Below are 25,998 nucleotides of genomic sequence, written 5' to 3' on the forward strand. Positions count from 1 at the left end.
AAATCTGACTATTATTGAATAGCTAAGTAAATTCTGATAAAATTACATATTATAATAACTTATTCGGTACAAACACAACAACATAATACATATAAAACTTAAAATCTAAATCTAAAAATAAATAAAACTAATCTTAAAATAAATAATTAAAAATTATCCCCCTGCGGCATGGTGCCATAGATTCTGGCAGCATTTCCTCGTTGTATCGCAATACTTATTCTCTGTGCGAGGAAGCTGCCAGCTCTACGATCACCGGTAGCGTCTGCTATTTTTTTGGCCAATTCCTTAGTATAATTTTAAGGCATGCGAACATTATTAATATTTTTCTTTGTTCCATGTCATTCACCTTATCCCAAACCACAGCAATTACAGATATGACGGCTGCACTGTTATCGTCGATCGTGTCATGCGTCTCGCACTTACATCCATTATAAAGAGATAGCAACGAAGACAGATGATAACAGCGCAACCATTATAGACCTCAAATTATGAGTGAAATTGTGGTAATGATCATGACTGAGGTGCAACAATGATTTACATTTTATAGGTCCCAGAAAAAAGAATTTGAAATAGAGGTGGATTGTCAAAGAAAACTTTGTTGTCACGGCTTTACTGCCGTCTTTTGACACATGATTAAAACTTTTAGAACGCCATTTGACTTTGATCCTTATTCTTTCACTGATATGTGTTAAATTTGTTAAATATCAAAAAGTGGCGCCATCTAATAGGTCAAAGGCCAGAGGTATGGCGGCATCGTTTCGAGCGATGGCGCCACTATTTGATATGTGAAAGATCAAAGGATAAGGATCAAAGTGAAATGGCGTTCTAAAACTTTTAATCATGTGTCGACACATAGCAGTAAATTTACTGTGACAACAAAGCTTTCTTTGACAATCCACCTCTATCTCACATTCTTGTTGGTTCCAGTCTAGCAAGCTTAGCTTAATATTGTACCCGGAGCAGTTACAGATTTATTTTTAACCCCCGACGCTAAAAGAGGGAATGTTATATGATTGTCTGTCTGTCGGTCTGTCTGTCTGCCTGTCGGTCTGTCTGTTGGTCTGTCTGTCTGTCTGTCTGTCTGTCTGCGGAATCGTAGCTCTCCACCGCATGGACCGATTTGTATGCGTTTTTTTTACGTGAAATCGAGTTTTCTTGCGGTGGTTCTTAGCTATGTTGGATAGAAATCGGTCCAGCAGTTTGAAGAGTATCAGCTCTTTTCCAAAATTATGTAAGGCATTTTTAGCATAAAATAGATTCTTCTGGCATTTAACGTAGGGGTTTCTTTTTGAATTCCAATTAAATAGTTATTCACAAGTTTGGGAACAAATCAATTTATTTTTATCTAATATTTTGATTTGTGTTTTTAAATATAAAAGCGTTCCGGCCTTTACCACTGGTGGCCTTCGTCACTTTCTCTTTAAGATTTTATAATTAATACTTATTTCTATTTCTAATTTTTGTTGCATATTTTCTCGCGCGGTGTGGTATTCGACATGGTAAAAAAATTCGTGACATCGCAACTGTTAATTTCATTAAAAATGGCGATGTCACCAGCGAATCGCAAGTCGAAATGCACTTAAATTGTTTACACATAGAAATATATGTACCTTAAGAATACGAGTTTCACTGCTTTACAACTTGTAAATTACAAGGTACAAGTTCGTGTCATCCATGATGACGCGCAGAATTGTCAAATCTAACCTCTAAAATCATGACATTACGGCTCAAGGCACTCGTACTCGTGAATGACATGATCTATACTTAAATTAAGTCATAGAAAGTTATAGCACACATCATTATGTCTTATTGAATGACCGATTTCGTTGCAGAGCGATAAAACTTTTCCTACGACTATACAATTTGATGATACGAGTATAATACTTCGAGCAACATTGGGAAGGGAGACGGCATTCATACTATTTCCCCTCTGCCGAGGCATAGGCACAACTGTACCTATGGCGGTGCATGTTGTGACTCGTCCGTACACAAAAAGAGATCGAGGTGTGCAAGATTTGTCTTTGACGTGTGTCATTTTCTATGTATTTGTCTCGTCATTACAGATTGGATTTTGTATGTAGTGAGTGAGAAGTGCGACTGTGTGCACGTTTCCCCCCGCAAAAAATGGCAGAATGGTTTGTTCGGTAAGATATCGCTTGGGCCTCCTCCCTTCCGACGTGTCGGAAGCCGGTGTTGCTCGAAGATATAATACAAAATAGTCTTTGTCCAAATTTGATTAAGGGAAAACAATGCAGAGAATACAGTAAATCAGAAGTATTATTATTTATTTCCTTTATTTATCTTTTTTCTTAGCTTAAGCTTTTTACAATATGCATATAAAAGTAAAATATAAAAACACACACACATTATAACAAACCTAACCTAGGGTGCCGCCAGCAGCGGGGCAGGGCCCAAGCTGCCAGTGGCCAGGGCTCCAGACTCCCATAGAGAGGAACTGCCGAACTATCCGCGCCGTGTCCAAGATCACCGCCTTCTGCATCTGACCCTTGATCCAACCACCTAGCGAGAGTCTCTTAAGGTGTTGGTCGAGACTCTTCGCTATGAGAATGAGACCGTTCGCTGAAACGACTATCGGGAGAATGATCGTCGAGTCAACATCCGACATGGCGGTTATCTCGGGAGCCAAGTCTAGTTATATTATTATTGGGGTGTTGCGGGCCTTTGAGTGCCACGTCGACCAAGCAGTGATCTATTGTGACGGCCCGTAGTAGAAGTATCCAAATAAGACCTTAAAGTAATAGACATACTTAAGTAAAGTTTTTTTAAGTACAAAGTGCTGTGTTTCGCCGACAAACTGCCAAGCAGTTTGGCGAAACCATAATTATAATATGTTTAATATATTTGTGTATTTTAATTGTGTAATACTTTAAAAAAAAAAAAGTAATCAACTGGTGGTCTTAATACAGATAACCAGGTCAAATAATTTAATCTCAGCACCATTTCGTACCTTATCACAGTGACAATCAATATGAGTACCTCACCTCACCTCATTGGACCTCATACTATTGTCACTGTGACAAGGTACGAAATGGTACTGAAATTAAATTTGCAATATCACAAAATGGTCAATGGTACCCGAGTTTTACTTATCTAACTAATCTAAAGGCCCGTACAGACGGGATGATCGAATTGACAAATTTGATCAGAATAAAAATTGGCGTCAACATATTTTTGCGTCTACACCACCTGATTTGATCAAGCAATTTAATCAGATTGGGCAAAAATGTACCCGTCTGGACTTGCCTTAAAAGTAGCAAAGCACATTACAAAGCAACAGCCAAAATAGTCTAAAAAAACTTTTTTTTATACCGTAAATCTGATCGATAGGTACTACTTTTTTTATTCGGTAATTCTGATCGATAGGTACAGAGGCAAATCTACATTTAACCTTGCGGATAAAGATCGTGAACGTGATTAGAACTCCGTCATGCAATTATCTCTCCAAGTCTTCAGTCGTACCACAAACGCGGAGGCGCGCACACGCATCCACCGACTAACGCAGAGCGACTAATCGCAGGACAATCGTGCTAGTGTTTGTGACTGTGATAATAAATTAAAATGGATTGCGATATTTGGTAAGTGAACTTTTGAGTTGATCGCCTTGGCAGAGTTTTTAACGTTTTACGCAATTTAGATAAAAATTTAATACTTATTCAGATAGGTTTCTAGAAATAGGATTGCGTTACTGTTATTTTAGCTTGGTTTATTTTTTCATGAAGCTACTTAAATTGTTTTTATGGTTATGACGTTTGTAACGTTTTATCTTTTTACAGACCGAAGTTTTATTTTGATGACTGTACAATTTTACTAAGCCATAAACACGATAGCTATTTATTTACTGATTATATGGGGAAGTACCTCCACCTTACAGAAAACAGCAGCCAAATAACACTATACCCTACTCATAGTGTTGTGTTCCTGCCGGTGAGTAAGGTTGCCAGAGCTCAACTGGCTCTGGCAACTCTGGCAGCTCAGCTCCTCTGGAGTTGCAGGCGTACATAGGCTACGGAGACTGCTTACCATCAGGCGGGCCGTATGCTTGTTTGCCACCGACGTAGTATAAAAAAAATGAAATGTGCATTGTGCATGTGACATTGTACGTTGTAAGTTGTATCTATTCAAAAGAAAAAAAAAAGTGTTTTGTTTTTATTTCCATGGGCATATTATTAAAATACATAGATAGGTCACTTATTACCAAAATCACCCTGTATTTTAAAAATAAAGTTTTTTTTGCTTTTACTACAGTGTGTGATATTTAGTGATTCCAAATAAATCTTAATTGACTAACAATTATTTGCATTGAAAGCTTATTACAATCATTTTTAGGGTTCCGTAGCCAAATGGCAAAATCGGAACCCTTATAGATTCGTCATGTCCGTCTGTCTGTCCGATTATGTCACAGCCACTTTTTTTTTACAAGGTTTTGTTTAACTTGCCCTATTAGTATGTTTGTTAGTGTCAAATCTTAGAAGCTAAATTTGACCCACTCTCCGATGTCCGATTGAGCTGAAAATTTGCATACATTATGTAAGTGGTGGTAATGCAATAGTATCGTGTCATCGAGCTGATCTGATGATGAAGACAGGAGGTGGCCATGGGAACTCTGTGATGTAACAAAACGCATGCTATTTGTGTTTGGGGTTTTTAGAATTGTCTCGATGAGTATTAGCACCCGTGGGAAGAAAACTGCAGAAAATCTTATACCAAAAATGAAATTTATGCCAAAAACGTATTGTCTCGTTAGTTCACATCCATTCGAATTCAATTAGGTATGTATGTTTCGCATTTGCCATAATTAACAAGGTATTTCACCTCTATGTTCTAAATGCCAATGACACTTGCATTTATATTAGGTTAAGTACTAAAATATACACGAGACCATACATGATATATCTTTATCTTTATGTAAATAAATATGATTTTGAACCAAAAATAACTCTTAATTCGCGTGACATTTACAATATTTACATATTACTTACATTTAAGTTTTGGCTTTAGGTTTTATCATGTTTTTTGAATTTTAATAAATATAATAAGTGTTGGTGTTAAGCACACACACACAATAGGCACATTCTCATAGATTATTCCAGATGTTCAGTTGTGTGTAATGCTCAGCCAAGGTATGGTTGGACCGGACCGATACAATATCGTACCCGGTCCACCTATGTAATTTTAATTAATAATTAATAAATAAATACAAATGGGGGCTTAATGCCAAAAGGCATTCTCTACCAGTTAACCATTGGGCCAAGCAGATACATATGTTGCACCAGAAGAGAAATTAATAATAGTAACTAATAAGGAAAACTTTAAACGTGAAGTCGAACAATATTAAAAATATATACATGGTTAAATATTACTACTTATACTTAGTGTCTAAAATAGTATATATAAAATATAATAAAATGCTCCCATATTTAAAAAAATCCTTATGTGCCGTTAATCGTCCCTAAAGTAATACAGCAGGCTCAAATGAGTTAAGATAACTTAATAACCAGTGCCAATAATTATACACATGTGCTCTTTCTTTTATTAAGGCATTTTTTATTCATACGTTCAACAAGCAAGTACCTAAGTACTTTTATTTCATTAGAAGTTTGTACATGAAGTAACGCAAAATGGAAGCCTACACAGAAAAAAAAAATTTAAAACGATTGAAATTGCATTAACGTTTAATGCTTTAACAGTTCCATATGAGCCTATCGAATAGAACAGTAAATTTTACTGTTCCGAAAAGACAGTAAATGTTACTGTTTTGAGTAGCTAAAATGTAGTGACTGTTCGTTTTTTTTTTTCAATACTTAGAAATGTTCAATCACTTAAAATAATAACGTTGCTGTGTTGTATTTTACTGTTTTTCAAACATTTGTTGATATTGTATAAAGCAGTTAATCTACACGAATATGTGCTCGATAAATCATATTATTTCCAGTGTGGGTAGTGTTTGCATCTTATTTGGAAACCTGGCTTTCTTCTCAGCAAATATTTAAGCCAAAGATGTAAATTGTTTGCTTACACTTACTCAGTACTTTCCTCCGTCGGTGAAAGTCAGTAGCCATTTTTTGGCGTTCTTTTATTTTCCATTTTAGGGTTCCGTAGCCAAATGGCAAAAAACGGAACCCTTATAGATTCGTCATGTCCATCTGTCTGTCCGTTTATGTCACAGCCACTTTTTTCCGAAAGTATAAAAAACTATACTGTTGAAACTTAGTAAGTAGATGTATTCTGTGAACCGCATTAAGATTTTCACACAAAAATAGCAAAAAAACTATAAATTTTGGGGGTTCCCCATACTTAGAACTGAAACTTTTTTTCATCAAACCCATACGTGTGGGGTATCTATGGGTAGGTCTTCAAAAATGATATTGAGGTTTCTAATATCATTTTTTTCTAAACTGAATAGTTTGCGCGAGAGACACTTCCATAGTGGTAAAATGTGTGCCCCCCCCCCCCCCCCCCCCTCTTAAAATAAGAGAATGATAAAACTAAAAAATATATATGATGTACATTACCTTGCAAACTTCCACTGAAAATTGGTTTGAACAAGATCTAGTAAGTAGTTTTTTTTAATACGTCATAAATGGTACGAAACCCTTCATGGGCGAGTCCGACTCGCACTTGACCGCTTTTTCGTACGGCACTGTAGTGAATGGAAGTCATTATTCGATGATTATTTTTCTTTTGAAATAGTTTATTATAGTGTGACGTGTTTTTAACCGACTGCCGAAACAGAGTTATGTTTTTCCAGCGTGTATTATGTCTTATCTAATTATTTGACACGGTCTCCAGCCGTTTGACCTATTACAATGTATGAGGTTTCATCAGATTCGTCTCTGTTATGGGAATGACATATCGGATATACAAGGTGGCCAAAAAATTTACCCTCCCATAGAAAATGGACCAGCTAAAATGTATGAAACAGCCAAGATTTTTTTTTCGCGTTTTCGGGGTTGGTCCCATAGTAAAAGTTGCTCAGTATAAGCCCAAAACCTCCCTGGCAACGGGAATGCACATATTTTTTGCCCAACTTGTATAAAACTACTTGCAAATTCCCATCGGCGCCAAATTCTTTACTTAATTTGTACTTGTTAAGCGTCCGCAGCAAGCTCGGCCGAATTTAACCTTTCCATACAAACGGAATTATGTACTCATTTTAAAACTGCGTGTTGGATTGTAATGAAAGTTTGCACATACAATAACATGAGATATATCTGTGCCTGTAATTAGTTTATATAGCTCCAGCTTATAAAACAAACGAAATAAAGTAAAAATAAGTTTTGTATGAAAAACTTATTCGCTGTATTTTTTTTATGGTATCCGAAGCTACATAACTAATTACAGGCATAGATATACCTTACCCCATTGAAAGTACAAAGTTTTATAGCAATCGAGCTAGTCGTTTTAAAATGAAAACGTTAACTACGTTTTTATTTAGAACAGAGCTTGCTGCGGACTCTTAAGTACGGTTAGGTTTATTATTAGTTTACATTGATGGTCAGTGTTGACCGAACGTTAATGCAATTGACCATTAACCATTACAAATTGAACCGTAAACTGTAACTGTCCGTTACGGTTAGCGGTTCAATTTGAAATGGTTATAGGTCAATTCTAATTAACTTTCGGCCAACACTGTTGATGGTAATGTTTTGTATTCGTCTGTTTTGTCTGTTATCTGAATGGAGTTTAATAAATGTGTATAATTCTATTATTCGAGAATGGTATGATATCGTTTATCTCTGGTGTGACGTATCTAACACAAATAGTATTACGAAAGTGACAAACACTTTATTTAAGCTATAAATGTCAATTATTTTGGCAGCACTGTTGATTTTAACTTAAGTTAATTTAATTTAATATTAATTGTTAATTTAATAATAAAACATTAAATTTAATTTATATGTTTTGTATACAAACAAGTAAGTAATGTTGGGCTACGGTTGGGACGTGACATATACAGTACAATCTCACTAATCCGACATTATTGCTGACACAAGAAAGCCGGATTACTGGAAAATGCAGATTACTGATGTATTTTTTAGTATTTCAAAGCAATACACTATACTAATATACTAAAATTAAAGAAAATTTTCTTGTTATCTGGATTGTTTATAAAGATATTCAAAAGTGATAATGTAAGCGCACATAGTAAATTTGAACATAGCTCACATCACTTGCGCCCCTACTTTAGTGCCGGATTACTGGGTGTATCAGACCAACGATGTGTCGGATTACTGGGTGTATCAGACCAACGATGTGTCGGATTACTGGGTGTATCAGACCAACGAAGTGTCAGATTATTGTGATTTTATTGTACTTCTAAAGTATTATATCGACACGAAAATTAGAACGAGGTTAACATATTTATGGTAAAATCCTCATTTTTATGGTTATGAAATCTAATAATAGCTATTAATATCGTGTGATTATAAACAAATAAATAAACAGGTAGTGTGTTTTAATGTCAGTATGACCTCATATAAGGTCGTGGCCTAGTTAGACCTCTACGGAATGTGTGAGTCAAGATCGAATTTGTTTACACGTGGGCCTACAAAGTCACCGTCAAATTTAACAGCTGCCCAAACATATTGCTACAATGGATTCTCTTTCACCCTTCACATCAGCGACGGAATATACACCGTGTTTTTTGAACTCCGTTAATTTCAAGGGTGCATTCCTGTGCTTAAATTAAGTTACTTTCTCAAAGACACCAATATCCTAATGAACTCTGTTTTGAACATAATCAATAATTAAATTTTAGCTAATATGGCGCCCCTACGAGATTTGACGTTGTCAACATGCGGGGGGCCATTTTTATAGTTTAACTTTATTATTATTCTCAACACCCCATGCTACGTAGGCCGAAGGCCGACCTGCGGGAGTGCGGTACCTCCAAGCGTTCTACCAAGTCAACTGTCTTGAGAAGTGGAGCCGGCCGGCCCGACGGCGACGCGTTGAGGATAGCGAAGGCCGAAGGCCGTGCTCCGCGTAGGGCCGAAGGCCCGAAGCGTCACCTGAGAGAGGGAAGTTGGAGCTTAAACACGACCATATAGCTACGTCTTGACAAATACGTACTTTTCAGTGCCGTGTCCGCTCCGATGTATCTGACGGCGACTCGCGACTCTATTAAAATTGCAACAGCCACGGAAAATAAATAAATTAATTTGTTATAAAAGAAGTTCAAGTAATTATTCCAAAATTTAACTATATTAGCAGCGACGGCGCGAAAAGTGAAATCCCGAACATACTTATCGCAATTTATTTACTGTACACTGCGCTGCACTCGAAAACACGCATTTGATGTTGGAGCTAAGATCGCCAAGCTGAAATGGAACTGGGCCGGCCATGTGTGCAGCATGCACCCACAGAGGTGGGCTAAAATAACCACGGTATGGGTGCCGTAAGACGGGCGAGGATCGGGTAGGCCCAGACGGAGATGGCGGGACGACCTGGACACATATCTCAACGACTGGCCGGAGATTGCTTAAAACCGAGACGAGTGGAGATCGAGGGGGGAGGCCTTTGCCCAGCAGTAGGACACCGTATAGGCTTATAATAATAATAATAATAACCACTGCGAAAATTTCTAGATTAGTCTGTAAAACATTACCATTCTTATCTAAGTAAATTAATTCTCTTAGATGTTTATCATTCAAAACCAGGGCGCGAAACCAGCTACCGTAAAAAATCTATTCCAAGATGAACCCAACCGAGTTTGAATTATGTGCGTTCTAGAAATTAAATTACATATTGCTCACTGATTTTAAAGACTAAGAAAGTCTTTACAAGCACAGACTAGCTAAGATGACAGTCGAATTGGCAAACGCCAATCGAAAAGTAAGAATGTATTGGCAGATGCTATGAAAAGTGGCGTGATAATTTATCATACACTATTTAAGTTATAGGGCACGCTAGAGAGTGCCCTATAACGTAATAGTAATTTTATTTTTGTATAAATACTTTATTTTGAGCAACTTTTACTTTTACGCACAAAGACTAAAAAAAAATCTTAATATACTTATCAAAATAAGCCCATAATATTTATTTACCTACGTCCAAAAGAGAGGTATGGGCACTGTGAATGTCATCACGCTTAGTGTGGTAGGGCACAGTACAGCGGATGTCATTCCAAATCTAGAGCAGAGCCTAACTGGGGAAGTACCTCCACCTTACAGAAACCCGCAACCAAATAAATAAATCCTGCCGGTGAGTAAGATTGCCAAATTTCAACGAGCGTGCGGGTTGTTAGGGTCGGCAACGCGCATGTAACACTGGAGTTTCAGGCGTCCATAGGCTACGGAGACTGCTCACCGTCAGGCGGGCCGTATGCTTGATTGCCACCTCCTTCGTCAAAAGGTATAAATATCTAATAAACTATAATAGACATAACAGTTACCTACCCATCGCTCCGCATCTATATTTATATGATTTATATCTTTAATTAATTCAAATTAAACGAGCAGTTATGAAATATAACTTAACCGTGAAGTTACGTTACGAAAACGTTTCTGTCAAGGGTACCTCAAGGTTTATAACATTAACTGTTTTATCACAAGGTTTTCGGATTTTTTTATAATTAGTTTTCGGTAGCGGTCTGCGGTTAAGAAAACGGTCATTATGCGTAAGGTTAGTCGGATGATATTTTTATAATTTAGAACCGTTTATAAGCCCCACTTATATTTATATTAGTTATTTACACGAAACTTTTATCTGTTACCTTCCTTGATTATTTCTCACTTGATGGTCTCATCCGAAGATCGGCGCTGGAAGTCGCCTGCAACATGCTGAGATGAGGCCATTTCGTGACATGTTCGTGACGTGTTTATTCTCACTATGTTCTCTTTTACTTAAGTCAACGAAAGTGCGCAGAAAAACGTAGTCCCCATTTCCCTCTCTGGATATTAACATTATTGAAAATATTTTTACACAATTTGATGCATTTCAAATACAGCTATGCCCGCTCGTTTCATTCTTTTCGATTTTATAATTATAATAAGAGTTCGGAGCTTTTAATATTTTTTACGGAATTTGTTTTTCGCTAGGACTCTTTAATAAATCTCATCACATAAATAAATGCCCTTACCAGGATTTGAACCCGGGGCCATTGGCTTCATAGGCAGGGAGAAAAATGAGGACTACCGTATGTATGGAGAAGTATTCGTCTCCTTTCCCTTTCATTTCCTCTTAAGTTTACCCAATATCAAGGTACAGCATAAGTTTGATAGTAGTGATAGTACAGTCATAATGAACGGGGTTATCCACGTGATAAAGCAAAGGTTACTTTTTGTGAATTCATTTTAAAATATATGTATATGTCTTTTACGTCCTACGTGGAATCGCTACTCCCCAAGCTGCCCTGCATTTAAATAATACTGCAATTAAACTGTAGTCATTACCCTGTAATGAAGATTGCATTGCAAGGATATGACATAGCCACCCATAGTAGAGGGGTCAAGGAAGATAATTATGACTTCATTTTTGCTATAACACGTGTAGGCCGTCAATCTTAAGCAGCCAAAAGTGGAGGAAATCGCTTTTTCATACAAACGTAGTCCGCATTTTCTTGTCTGGATATTAACATTATTGAAAATCATCATTCAGTACTTTTGAATCACCCCTCATACACGCCGGCCCATCTTATTGGGCCAGTATGATGGCCTATCGCATAGAGGAGCTATTAGACAAACAAGTAAGTTAGTTATTGTATAATATATACTATTGGCTATTGAAATGACATAACCACTTGTCGGCCGACGTGCCGCAAACCTACTTACTCTTCCGGTTTGCTGTTACTTATGACTTATGCATTATGTAATAGTTGTCATGGCTTGTAACTGTTGGCTACCTATCCTATGACTTCGAGAACTAATAACGATGATAGTGCCCGACGTGGCGTAAACCCCCCTTATTCATTAAAACTTAGCAAACACACTACCTATGCCTTAAAGGGTCAAACTCTCCAGAAAATATGTATGAAAGATTAAGGTGTCATACACGATGCTAAACTGATTTTTGATAATCACATTAATAACATTATTAGTGGCGCTTATTAAGCACTCGGTCATAATGCCCAATTGAAAGAATTGACCATTAAACCATTACAAATTGAACCGTAAACCATAACGGACGGTTACAGTTTACGGTTCAATGTGTAATGGTTAATGGTCAATTCTAATTAACGTTCGGCCAACACTGTTGTTCACTTCACTCAGGCTAAGACGATCAAAGTGCTTTATTGTTGATATTTTAGAAGTAAGTTAGAATATGTTTCTCAGGTCTGGAACCCTTGCTACAATACATATATTGACAGAATCGAACGCATTCAGCAAAAAATTATAAAACACTTGCTTTAAATTAAAATATCCCTATTACTAACAGTTCTTCCAACTATCTTAAAATCTGTAAGCACCATCACTTTGTCACACAAAGGCGCCGTGAAATAGCCGATATTACATATCTCCTAAGGATTACCACTGGTGTAATCGATTGCCCTGAGTTGCTAAGTAAACTGTGTTTCAAAACCCCTCTCGTTCTAAAAGGTATGTTCCCCTAATAGCAATCAAAAATGCATCTTATATTCTTAACACGCGCTAGTCGTAACCTCAATGAGTTGTCTAAACAATTTGATATAGATATATTCAACTATAGAATATATATTTCTAAGAGGACTTATAAAAAAAATTATGGAATGGTTTTTCGCTCCTAACTCTTAAAATAATCAAAATAAAGTCCAGCGAAGTGGCATAGCTGGGGTTGATATACAACAAATTGTGCCAATATATTTTCAATAATGTTAATATTCAAAGAGGAAAATAAGGACTACGTTTGTATGAAAAGGCGATTTCGCGCGAGTCCTCCACTTTCATCTTAAGTTGCTTTCAGTAACAATACGCGGTAAAGGATAAAATACTGCTTACTTAAAATGACTAGTTATCTAGGTATCGAAAGAGGAACTGTGCAACGCACGTACACGCGAGGTTATTAGCGTTTCTCTGAGCTAAGGCTGTGATCTCGAAACTTCCAGTAGGCCACGTCAAATAGTTAGCATTTTACAATATAAAAAAAATGTTGCGTTTTAAGGCAAGGTACGCCCAGGTGTGTCAACTAAGGCTATGATCTTAGGCTTATATTATCTTAGGCGTAGGCTGCGTTAATCCAGGTATAAAGATTTGTGATGTTATAAAAGCTATTCGCGTTTCTAGCAAAAACCTGAAAATAGATCATTTTTGATTTAATTTTTTGGTTCCCTAAGCTAAATTTGTAATCTGCGAATGCCAAGTCAACTAATTAGCGTTTTAAGGCGAAATCTCTCTTGACGCCTTTCACGCACAGACACCACGCATAACTACCGCGATTGTCATTTGAAAACCCATTCAATTGTTTACTATTTTTGCACACAGCAAATTCAAACGGGTTATTCAATGTCACACCATTGTTAATGCATGGTAGGGCAGAGTTCCATATGTCAAATGGAAATATTCTTTAACTTAAAATCCGGAAAGATCCAACCACGCACTGAATGTCATATGACAAAAGGCCATCCGCTCCGGCTATTAAGAACCACAGCCTTACCTCCCGTTTTCCTTTAGCTAAGGTCGCAGTGGTAAGCGTATAATTCTTAGTAACGTTGCTTGCATGACAATTTACCATCAATACTTGATTTATACTGACATTACATCAGTACTGATTAACCTTTTGATGCTTATTTCACTGCATCTATTAATTATTGCGAAGAATGACGCGAATGTATACATACATATATACCTATATAATCACGCCTATTTCCCGGAGGGGTAGGCAGAGACCAAGTATTTCCACTTGCTACGGTCCTGACATATCTCTTTCGCTTCCTTCACTTTGATAACATTCCTCATACACGCTCGCCGGTTGGGTGCTCTTGACCTGGCCTTTCTTCAGGATTTTCCCGATTTAATCAAAGTCCGCCGAGGTCTACCCCTTCCCTCTTCTACTTCTTTAACAATAAGAGTTGGCAAAATACGTACCCTAAATTCGCCTTTAGCACATGAAATAATAAATTTTAGCGTAATTTTTAAAATAAAAAATAAATAAAGGCTAAGTTGGGGACGGGTGGCAAAGATAGAATATTTATTTTTAATCTATTTTTACGCAGCTGTTTATTGGTTTTAGTAGCACAACTATTATTTTTATTTTCTACTTTAGGCAAAGTTTGCCATCAATGGTGCAGTTACAGTCCCCCACCCCCCAACTAACTAACATTAGGCGCTAAATATAAGGATTAAAAGAGATCTAAATGATTACTCCTGATGTTCTATAGACGTTTTAAAAATAGGAATTATAACCCCGTAATACCCCCGGATAGGGCACACATTTTTACAACCTTAGGTTGGTTGCATAACGGCGCTACAGAGGGGTTACAGGTTGAAATAAGAGACTACTACTTATATGACTTCTATTTCAGTTTATAAATTTTATAATTTATATATAGTAGTATGATTACTTAAAAACGAAAATATTAAATAAAATAAGTTGATTTGTTCCCTAGGTTCATTCGAGTGGGTAAGGTAGGTGGGTGTATAAGTAAGGTAGGAGACAGACAGAATACATTAAGATTGTTAATATTTCTGTTGTGATAGCCCTACAGAGTCAGGTCATGTCTGTGTCCGTATTTGTCTGCACGCGACCCGGCACGTGCGCAAGCGATGCTCGCGTGAATCACTCGATCCACATTTGATTCACCAGTCAATATTTACTTACTCATTATTGCTTTTGGCGGTGTAAAGGCCCTCCATGCATCAAAATGAAATAGAATAGAATATTAGTCTTTATTGGCACACCTCAGTAAAAAGATATTACAGCTTAATGAAATTAGAGGCTGACAGCAGGCGGTCTTATCGCTAAAAAGCAATCTCTTCCAGACAACTTTTGGATAGCGGAAACAAAGCATTTAATCAAAAAGAAAACCTAAGAAATATCTTAGTGTTTAGCGTCGGGACTGTTAAAATCGGTGAATCTATGTCGTCAACTTACGTAAACGTATACTATGTCGACAACGTAGTTAATTATACTTAGTTCCAAAGGTATAATACAATGAGGTATATTATACAATAAACAATTTTTTGTCGCCTACCACCTAATGATGTACAGCAGCTGCTGTGCTTTGTGCAATATAATAGCGTCCATAACTTTAGCCTCTAGTCCCAGTATTTGTTGCAGTTATGAATTTGGAACATCCTTTTATTTATTTTTTACTATTCTTATAATGCATAAGAATTAATTTAAAATTAACCGTAACCTTCAGTTAAATAATATTGCAAGTAAGTATATAAAAAAAAAATGAATTCCGATTTTTTGCTTCCTAGATTCTTATAAAACTGCTGTAAAAGTTGCAAAACCCGATGAAAAGTGTGCAATCGTGTCCAATTATATCAATTTAATATCTTGCTCATTATTTAAAAACCAAGCTTGTATATACACCCGTCCATCGGGAAAAAATTAAACTTTTCCATAAGACGATCTTCGTCGCAGTGTATAATGGTCTGTTGTTGATTTTTGCCAGACTTTGTTTACTTGGTTTGTTTGCTTGCTTGGGCTGAAGTGATAGTGCCGTTTACCGCTTACGACAAACAACGACTGTCTATAACATATATTTAGAAGTTATTTACTCAAGGTTCTCTAGTAAAAATGAAATGCTATAGCACACTACTATATTAGGTACCTATTTGTCCTTTGCAAATAAATACTTGTACTTGCCCGACTTGCTTTCCACCTTAAATGCTGACTTAATGTATATCTCCCGGTTTGACTCGCAGAGCTTTCCTAATTAAAGATATAAATACATTTATATGTATTGTATTGCCTGAGTATACTGATATATCTTAACCATTGCTTTAACCTTGGGAGCCAATGGCCGATGAGTTATTGTCCAATAACAAAGAAGTTTTTTTTAAGTGCGTCAAGTTAAATATTTATTTATGTACAGGTACTGACAATATCAACGGATAAAGGGACAAGAATATCTATGTGCACTATAGCTATACCTTTTAGCTGAGCTACAGAATGGTTTGAAGTCTTGACTGCCTGAAGCTGATCGCAGACTATGCGGTTTAAGAAGAATTTCCTCCCACGGACGCTCCGCGGCTGTGGCATGAACAGTGTTGGCCGAACGTTAATTGCAATTGACCATTAACCATTACAAATTGAACCGTAAACCGTAACGGACGGTTACAGTTAACGGTTCAATTTGTAGTTCAATTGCATTAACGTTTCGGCCAACAATGGGAATGAACTCCCTGCCGAAGTTTTCTCGAGGAACTAACCATATGGGGTTGAAGAGAAGTGTACAGGTTTTTATAGGGTCGGCAACGCGCATGTAGCACGTCTGGAGTTGCAGACGTCCACAGGCGGTGACCGCTTCCATCAGCCGGGCCGTATGCGTGTTTGGCCACTGACGTGATTTAAAAAAATGATATCATGCAAAAAGCAAAAAATAGATAGCTATAGACCGAATGGGTCTTACGAAACACCAGCACTGGCTTATAGCCAGCATAATGCTGGGTTGGGTCCTTTTCGTGATGCACACTTAATGAGCTGTTCCTTTCTTGCTGCTTTCTTGTCTGTGCATATTCGTACATGTTTAGTGACCGTCACGAATAAATGTATTTCATCTTATCTTAACCAGCTACCTGCTACGTACTAGAAAATCTTGAGATAAGTGGTAGACCCATTAGCGGATTCTTGTCTAACCATCTTGCGTGTGGCCGTATACTTATGTTATTGGCGTTCTGCCCGTGTTGATAATTTAAAGCTTGACTGTATATATGTGACCGGATATTTGGAATTTAGCATGAGTTAAAGTATTTGTTCGGAAGAAACATAAACATGGGCACATTTATTTATTTTTTCTGGCGTTTTGAAGGTTACGCCTAGTATACTCGGTTAAGTCCCGTTCAGTTTAGTTAGTGCGAAATTTAAGAAAGGCGGTTTCAACCTCAACCTCCTTTAACCACTAGTAGCTAGCTTATAGTCAGGAGTTGGGCAGAGGAAAGGGAAGTCGTCTATAGGCTACTGTGGCTGCTTACCATCAGTCGGGCCGTATGCTTGTTTACCACCAAAAAACAAGGCTATGTTGTAGCTACAACATATGGTTTTTATTTAGTAATGACAGTATACGAAATGTCAGGATTTTTAGGGTGATGTTTTTTCATACCGCAATCCTAACGAATGGTGTCATCTAAAAACTAATTTTTAACAAGCAGAAAAGTCTACGAACGATGCTATTAAGCTTAGAATAAATTTAAAATGGAAAAATTACTGCCTTGTGTTACACTTGATCTCACGGCCTCTGGATCGATACTCCGGCGCTCTTTCAACTAACAAGGAAAGGTACCCAACTGTCCGGTTCCGATTTAATTTATATTTATATGTGTTATAGAGTAGTCTAAAATAACGGATACGTATTTTTTTTAGCTGCCCAAACTCAACCTATTAGGGGAAATTGTCCTCCAAAGTACTAAAAAGTTACTAAATCTTCTAACTCCTATAGAAAGTGATGCTCGAGCAACTTGCTAGTTAATGGCTTGTTTGAGTATATGTTTGAGAACAGGAAAAAATAATGTACACGTGTTTTGTTATATCTACCCATACTAAATCAATAACAAGCAGAAACGTCTGCGAACGATGCTAATATGAAGCTTAGAATAAATTAAAAAGTGGAAAAATGACTGCCATGGTTGACACTTGAACCCACGGCCTCTGGGAACTCTCAACCAAGTCAGTAATTTTTCCACTTTTCAATTTATTCTAAGTTATCTAAAAGTGTTTGTAAAAGTATACCGGTTTTCTTCATGCTCGGTTCATTTGAATTAATAGTCATGACACACAATGATATCAAGTAAGAATAGATTTTTATTGCATAATGTGCTTTATAGGTATATTGTTCAGCACAAAGCCAAATTATGGGATAATTATGTGCAATTGCATTCAATTGGATGTAATAGAACATAACAATAGTATTTGCTTCCGTTTGTTGTAAATAATACAGAATACACATGATATCTTAAGCTTCAAAGAGAGCATACCATGAGTGTTTATTTAGTCACCTGCACTAATTTACGGGGTGAATATAAAGGTAATACTGAGCAACTTTTACTATGGGACTAATGTAATTGCTCAGTATGACCTATAAATTATTGCAGGTAACTAAATAAACATCCCGTATAGGTCTATTGAGGATTATGTGCAGTGTTGGCCGAAAGTTAATTAGAATTGAAATTATTGTGAATTATCATTACAAATTGAACCGTTAACAGTAACCGTCCGTTACAGTTTACGGTTCAATTTGTAATGGTTAATTTTCAATATTTTCAATTCTAATTAACGTTCGGCCAACACTGGTTATGTGTATACCACAATAGTACTACTACTTAATTGTAGAAGTTAGATTTTTCCACCGGGCACCCGCTTTATGTAAAATCTAGCACAATAAAAGCAATGTATTTTTTTCTGAATTTTTAAATACATTTTGGGGGTCGCTATTGCACTTTGAACATTTGGAGCGTTTAAATAAACAGCGTCGCGTACCCGACACTTCTCTGGAATGCCCCTGAGACCAGCGGCGGCAGCATGGTTGCATTTTTAACATCTGTCACTTTCGTCTACTTGTTACAACGTGACAGGCATGGTAGACAGATCCCGGAACCGGTTTTTTGGAAAAACTTTGAAATAAACATATATTTCGGTTTATTTTATACTTCAAATATAGGACTCGGTTGTGTTTTTAGATAACGACTTCGTATTATTAGATTGCCCAATTAAAAATGAAATAATTAACAAAGAACGAAAAAATACCGTTTTCGTTCCCATACAAAAAATACCGGTTTCCGATCCCTGGTAGACAGGCGATGAAAATGTGACCGTGCTTAGCCTGTAACTGCAGTCCGGTGGGGTACATCCTTTAATTAAATTAAATAAATGTTAGGGGACAATCGATCGAATCGATCGATCGACAGATCGATCTAGTCGCAAACTAAGCAAAATTGTCTATGGGTCTAGGCGACGATATACATCCGTATATAGATAAATATAAACTTATATACATAGAAAACATCCATGACTCCAGAACAAACATCTGTGTTAATCACACAAATAAATACCCTTACCGGGATTCGAACCCGTCAGTACCCACTAGGCCAGACCGGTGAAAACCTTAACCTCTCCGCGTTCTTAACACTTTTTTTGTTCAGTCATAAGCTTTAAAGCTCATGTTTCATAGTTTTCAAAAACTTTAAATACCTCTAAACAGACCAGAAAATATATGGGCATAATACCCATTATTAAACAGAAAACAATAGATGTTTTTACAAAAAATAAACAGGTTCTTATTACTTAGGTATTGCTCATTCAAATGTACGCACAATAGGTATACTTAACGCACTTCCCGTCTCACGGACTTTTGTTAAAACAATTGAATAAAGTAGATGTTTTGTCCCTTTTTATGTTATGGTCTTAATACCAATGAGTTTCTCGAAACTTATGGAAGAAATATCATTTACTACCGAAACCCTTTCTTTTGTCAGAGGACTTCATGTTATTTATTCGACTGAGAACTTCGCTTATAGTGACAAATCGTTTACAAATCCTATATTACACAGTGGCTGGTTTTCGTGGCCATCCACACGTTTTTCTCTGCGTGGATGTTTGTTGCGTGCGTGGCGTGTAAGTTGCTTTAGTTTTATTCTCAGTGACAAGTTGATACAAAATTATTATAATTATTTGAAAAATAAATTAATATTATTAAGTAGTTGATCAACTATCTTTTATATAACACCGCTTAGTGCGACGTATTTGTCACTTCCCATCGATTTCATTATATGCGAATTCTACGGTACCCTTTCGTAATTTCGTATTCAAAAATGTATTGCTTGTGTCAGAGATGTAAAGACTGAGACATACTCATGCATTGAATTTGACAAAATATGTAGATGTCGCTCAACGACTCTGCATATTATTATGCGGTAATTCTGGTTGCCAAAATTTGACGTTTTACAATTTAGTTACCACAAAACATTGCGTTGTATCAAACAAACTATAGGATGTTTATTTAGTCACCTGCAATAATTTACTGGACTATGGAACCAATCCCGAAATAGCAAAAAAAATTACTCTTCCATAGAAAATGTCAAAGTCAGACAGCCAAAATTTATGACAGTAATTTTTTTTTGCGTGATTTCGGGGTTGGTAAACGTTGCTCTGTATGACCTGTATATTCACCCCGTAAATTATTGCAGGTCACTAAATGAACACCATGGTATAAAAATTCAAACTCGGGCTACCATTTTCTTAGACTTACATCTTATACCTAAATTAATCGCGTGCTCGTATTATTCCGTAAAACTTTTCTAGAGGTATATAAAAAGGTTTCCATTAAAATTCGTCATTTAACCAATTATTTCCATTGTTACAGAAAAATGGACGAAACGTGACACAAATCAAAAGCCAGCTAAACCTCCAAAAACAGTGATCTTGATCTCATAAAAAATCAAAATGCCGGCCATACTGACCAAGATACGGGAGCAGGCGTCGAGGGTGCAGCCGTCGATCGCTGTCGGCGTCGGTGTAGGCGTGGCTTTAGCTGCGTGTGCGCTGTACGGCACGAGGGAGAGGAAGCAAGCTCCTTGTAATAACAATAATAATAATTATAAGGTAAGGATGAGCGAGCAGGTTGAAACATTGGGAGAAATTAACGAATGAATGAATGAATGAGGGGAGAGATCTAAATAAAAACTCCAGTACCCAGTTAACCGAGCGAAAGCGAAGGTCTAAGTTTCAGCTTGGGCAAAAATGGTTTCGTGTGTCTGGATGTTCTCCTCTGCAGGGCGCATTTCTCAACCGATTCTTTTGAAATTTTGTGAGCAGGTTCGACAGTCAGATTTTTCTGTTGATTCGTTTTTTGGAAAATGTTCGAAAATGGCGGAAATTGGCACCAAGGACTTAGGCGCCGTTAGGGTCTATGGCGCTTATAACCATTGTGACTTCGCTATAAAATACATTTTTTACATTACATTTCTATCAAAAACATTACAAAAAATACATTATTTTAGCTTATCGCGAGCTCACAGAATCACTAGTAACAACGATAATTCCTCTCTGTGATGTTGACTAGGCTTCGAGCTGTCATTAATGTCATTTATATCAAAAATTGTTTCAAATGTATAAAGTCTAAATTTATCTACAATTTTACTCTGTATCTTTAGGTATTTAAATAAAAGTAAACAAAATCTACCCTCAAATGGCTCCGAAAACATTACATGATCAAATAAGGTTAAAGTCAGGTCGTTTAGTGACAGATCCAGGTGGTTTTGTATTTAGTTGGTTAACCAATAAATCTTCTAATTACCGGAAAATATACAAATTGTTTACTTTTATTTAAATACTTTAAGATACACAGTATCAATATGTATTAAAATTAATATAAATCAGATTAGATGCCGAAATCGTTAATCTTATTGTGTTTAATTCTAAAAACAGTTCTTAAAATAAATATAACCGTTTCATATTTTTCCAGATTGCAAAAAATGGCCAGTTACATTCAGTTCAGAACGGGTCCAACGGACAGACGTGCGGCGGGCGCTGCGGTGCCGACCAGTGCGCCCTCTGTCGGGGAGACGTCGACACAGACAACAAACAGAATATCGTAAGTGCTAACAGCAAAATTTAACCATAAGAGGTCCTTATATATCGTTGCAGCAAGGTTATTAATTAATAGTATGCTTTCTGTTAACTTAACAGTGCCCTCTGTCTGACTTTTTATGTACCTACTCGAACCCTAGATGGCTTGTTAATAGATCGATAATCAATCGCATCCAATAAGGTACATAGATCCTAATACGGCTCATAGGTGGCGCTGTCGTCAATAAGTAAAGGCTTTAGGCTAGCGAATTTATTAGCTTTATTTTGTTTACTTTCCAAATATACTCCATATGAAACAAACGTTTGTTTGTCTCCAACTCCTTCAAGATCCTCCGACATCCGCCCACGTGTCCATTCGCACATCCGAATACTTTCAAAACTTCGTCATATTCGCAAAACTTCTTGAAACGCTATCTTTATGATTTTTGGGTTTAGTTATAAGTGTTATAACACCTCATTTTAAATCATGTTAATGACATTACAATTTTAAAGAAAATAAGGGTTTGGTATAATTCGCTTTTTAGCGATAAGACCGCCTGTTGTTGCTTAGTTTTTTATGTTAATTACTGTATTTAATCATGTTTTCGTTGTGCACAATAAAGAATATTATTATTATTATTATGAGAAATTATTACTTGAGATTATATCATTAATCACATACCCCATAATATAACCGATAATAATTTTACTCGTAAATATTCATATTCCTCATGATTATAGTCAATCTAAATATATTGTTTGAAAACCTTGGCCACTACTAATGACATACTTATTAATCAGGAAGACGCCGAGGAACCAGCCCCCGAAGAAAAGCATGTCCCCGGACTTAACCTAGAGTTCCTCCGACAAATGGTCTCACTGGCTAAAATCATGGTGCCAGGGATCCGTAGCCATGAAGTAGCCTTGCTGACTGGACACACGCTGTGCTTGTTCACTAGGACGCTCCTATCCATCTATGTGGCAGCTTTAGAGGGGTCTATAAGTGAGTAATACTACCGACTGCACCAATAGGTTAATTTGTGACCTTGGGACATAGCCGTCCGTCTAAGCTAACTTTGCATCGACTTAAATTGAACAAAGTGAGGAGGTGTCATTATAAACGTCATATTTTCTAGAAATTTGATATTAATGATGACATTGTCACACTTTGTCATTGCAAACCCCTTTTTATCGTCTCGGTAGTGTACAATATAGCCTGGTTGATAGGGTGTCCCATGCGCGTTGCCAACCCTGTACAAACCCTACGTAGCTCTTCGAGAAAACCAAGGAAGTAATTACACTAACTACTAAAATTGGGCATATAGTTTGATCGAATGTTCGAGTAATTATTGCTATCATGTTTGTCTTCACTATCACTACACCTGATATAATGAAGTTATTTATCCCAACTCCGAATTCTAAAATTAAATTGTAAATTAACACAATATGACTGAACTACCCTCTCCACCACCTTTCTTACTACCTATAAAGTTTATTCATAACCTCAATACAATCCATTTCTTCTTTCCAGTGAAACACATAGTCCAAAAGGATCTCAAGAAATTCGCAGCCCTTCTCCTCCAATGGTTCGGTATCGCCATCCCAGCGACTTTCATCAACTCCATGATTAGATACCTTGAGAGCAGACTAGCCCTGGCATTCAGGACGAGACTGGTGAATCACGCCTATGACCTGTATTTCAAGAACCAAACGTACTATAGGGTGGCTAACTTGGATGCTAGGATTGAGAACGCTGATCATAGGTAAGTGTAGAGTCATATGTGGAGTATGAGTAATTCTCACTATATCCCTACCTTTTCTATCCGTCTGTCTGGCTGTTACCTCTTCAAGTTTAAACCGCTGAACTGATTGAGATGATATTTGGTACCGATATAGTTTAAGGTCCGGGAAACGACATACTCGTAGGGTAGTTTTAATCATAATCAATCATCATGTTCCTCATTTCACGCAAATGAAATCGCGTGAAGAAGCTAGTTACTTTAGTTATATATAATGTGGTTCTGCCTTTTCATGGCAGATTATATTCACTACCGAAGGGACGAAATTAGTATAGAAGTGTCAGGAGCAATAGAAATATGTAAATAACTCGTAGTATCAAGTTCAATGTACGAAATGTTTTGTATTTGGTGACGGTCCTCTAGAAGGAAACGTACCTATATTTTTTCTGACAAGTGACAATGATATTCAATCTTTTTTGTACTACAATCATACTACTTTAGCAAGCTTGTTGGATGGGAAGCGATTCCCGTAGCCTATGAATGCTTGCTTAAAAATCTGTAAAATATTAGTATAATCCCATACTGCAAACTCTTAAGAAAACCTCTATATTAAGTTCATTCCACACCCAGAGTGTTCGCGGAAGGAGGTTCCACTGAAATCGCACAATCTTGATCATTAAGGTTCCAGATTAAGAGGATGCCATTTAATTATGATACCTGTTTTCGCAGATTAACAGAAGACGTGTCAGTATTCGCGCAGTCTGTTGCGCACCTATACGGGTCACTGACGAAGCCCTGCTTTGACCTGCTCCTCATAGTGTTGACCCTGGCCAGCTATTCAAGCAAAATGAAGGGCAACATCTTCATTGGTGAGTATCTTTGGAAATATAGCGAAGTCCATCACCACAATGATTTCCGGGGCTGACACTATTTCTTGTATTGCCAGAATCCTTGACATTTGCATAAACATCCGTCTTTCTTGTTTAGAAATAATTGGCGTACGTCCAACTCCTTGCGTTTTCATTGTAGTAATAAACGCGTGCCAATAATTTTAAGAAAATACTTTTGGTGTTGAAATGTTTTTATTTTTATTTTTCAGGGGTATCATAATTATTTAATCGGTGGGAAGTAATTGTTTTTATTTTTACTTGTATTCTTATAATCATGTGAATTTGGGCCGGTTTTTATTGTGTTGTTTTTTTCGTCAATATTGATAAAATTTGATTAGTTCCTTATACTTATTGAGAATAAACACGAAATCCCAATTTGGGACAATAAATGTATATATTTTTCCATTGGGTTACAAAAATCCACACATTTTCGTAACTTAGAGGAATATTACGCGCTTATAATTGTACAGATCACTATTCATCATGAGACTCTATCTATTCATCATATCGAAATCTGACGAAAACAAAAAATAATTATTTCACATGTTTCTCAAATAGCATCAACCATTATTATTTCTCAAATTAAATATGAAACTACTACTAGTACTTTATTAATTTTTTTATTGGTCAAAGAAAAAAAAAACATACAACTGGTTTAATATCAAAAGGCATTATCTCCCTTGTTTGTCACTGATATTTATATTTTGCCCTCAATCGTACAATCCGTTAGATTTCTCAACACCTATTTTCTCCAGGACCCGGTTTTGCCACAGTGGTCATCTGCATGACCGGCCAAGTACTACGGATGCTGTCACCTCGCTTCGGGGCTCTGGCTGGAGAAGAAGCTCGCATGAAGGCCAATCTCCGACACGTGCATGCTTCTATTATAGCTCATGCCGAAGAGGTCGCATTCTACGGTGGACACAAGGTATAATATTCTACATATATATATATATATATAGTCCTCCTCATCGTTTTCGATGACGGCGACCCCAAATAAACACATTATGGACGTTGTCTAGCATGAGCCCTAATGTGGCTGGCCAGGCCGAACTTGCTCTTAAATACTCTATTGCACGCGTGACAATAAAGTTGGCCAGCTGCGTTGAACGTGTACACGTAGGAGGGCTTAGGTCTCTCTAATATTCTACATATTGTAAATAACGAGTAGTTTTGGGGTTTTGGCAGGAGAGAAATGAAGGCAAATTTTCGACACGTGATAGCTCATCCTAAAGACACAAGGAATAATATCTTACATATTGTACAAGGTAGCTTGCATGAGCAACTTTTATTATACCGCACCGAAGGGGTCACGTACGGTGGTCGACAAGTTCTATATGCGCTGTAGAGCCATATGTAGAGCACTCGAATTCTACGGTGTACTATGTATAATAAATATCCTATATATTGTGAATGACAGCTATTTTGGTGCTTGGCTGGATAGTAATGAAGGCCATTCGACAAGTTTATAAAATAGTGGGGATCCGTTTAAGCATATTCGGTATCGTGTACTGTTTAGAGAAAAGTAAAAGAACAAATTTTCATTTTCGTACAACCCTCCATAAAAATCCTATTTTTTTTTTTTGCGTCTAAAACATATTTCTTCTACTGTTTCCTAATCAAAACACGATACTAAATATGCCTTTAAACGGATCCCGATTATTTGCTGTTCAGTCAAACATTGCGTTTTTATTTGCTATGAT

At 36.9% G+C, this 25,998-nt stretch overlaps 1 protein-coding gene across 1 annotated transcript in view; it reads left to right on the forward strand.

Moving 5' to 3' along the window:
• Positions 1-25,998, forward strand: part of LOC133530649 (ATP-binding cassette sub-family D member 1) — a 124,304-nt gene that overhangs the window by 72,971 nt on the left and 25,335 nt on the right. Inside the window, exons 3-8 of the mRNA XM_061868667.1 lie at positions 20,462-20,700; positions 21,563-21,691; positions 22,468-22,669; positions 23,198-23,429; positions 24,135-24,274; positions 25,051-25,223. Of these exons, the coding sequence (XP_061724651.1) occupies positions 20,542-20,700; positions 21,563-21,691; positions 22,468-22,669; positions 23,198-23,429; positions 24,135-24,274; positions 25,051-25,223 (1,035 nt within the window). The 5' untranslated portion in view covers positions 20,462-20,541. The remainder of the gene's footprint in view (positions 1-20,461; positions 20,701-21,562; positions 21,692-22,467; positions 22,670-23,197; positions 23,430-24,134; positions 24,275-25,050; positions 25,224-25,998) is intronic.

Source organism: Cydia pomonella, chromosome 23 (assembly GCF_033807575.1).
Source record: "Cydia pomonella isolate Wapato2018A chromosome 23, ilCydPomo1, whole genome shotgun sequence".
Taxonomy (NCBI): Eukaryota; Metazoa; Arthropoda; class Insecta; order Lepidoptera; family Tortricidae; genus Cydia; species Cydia pomonella.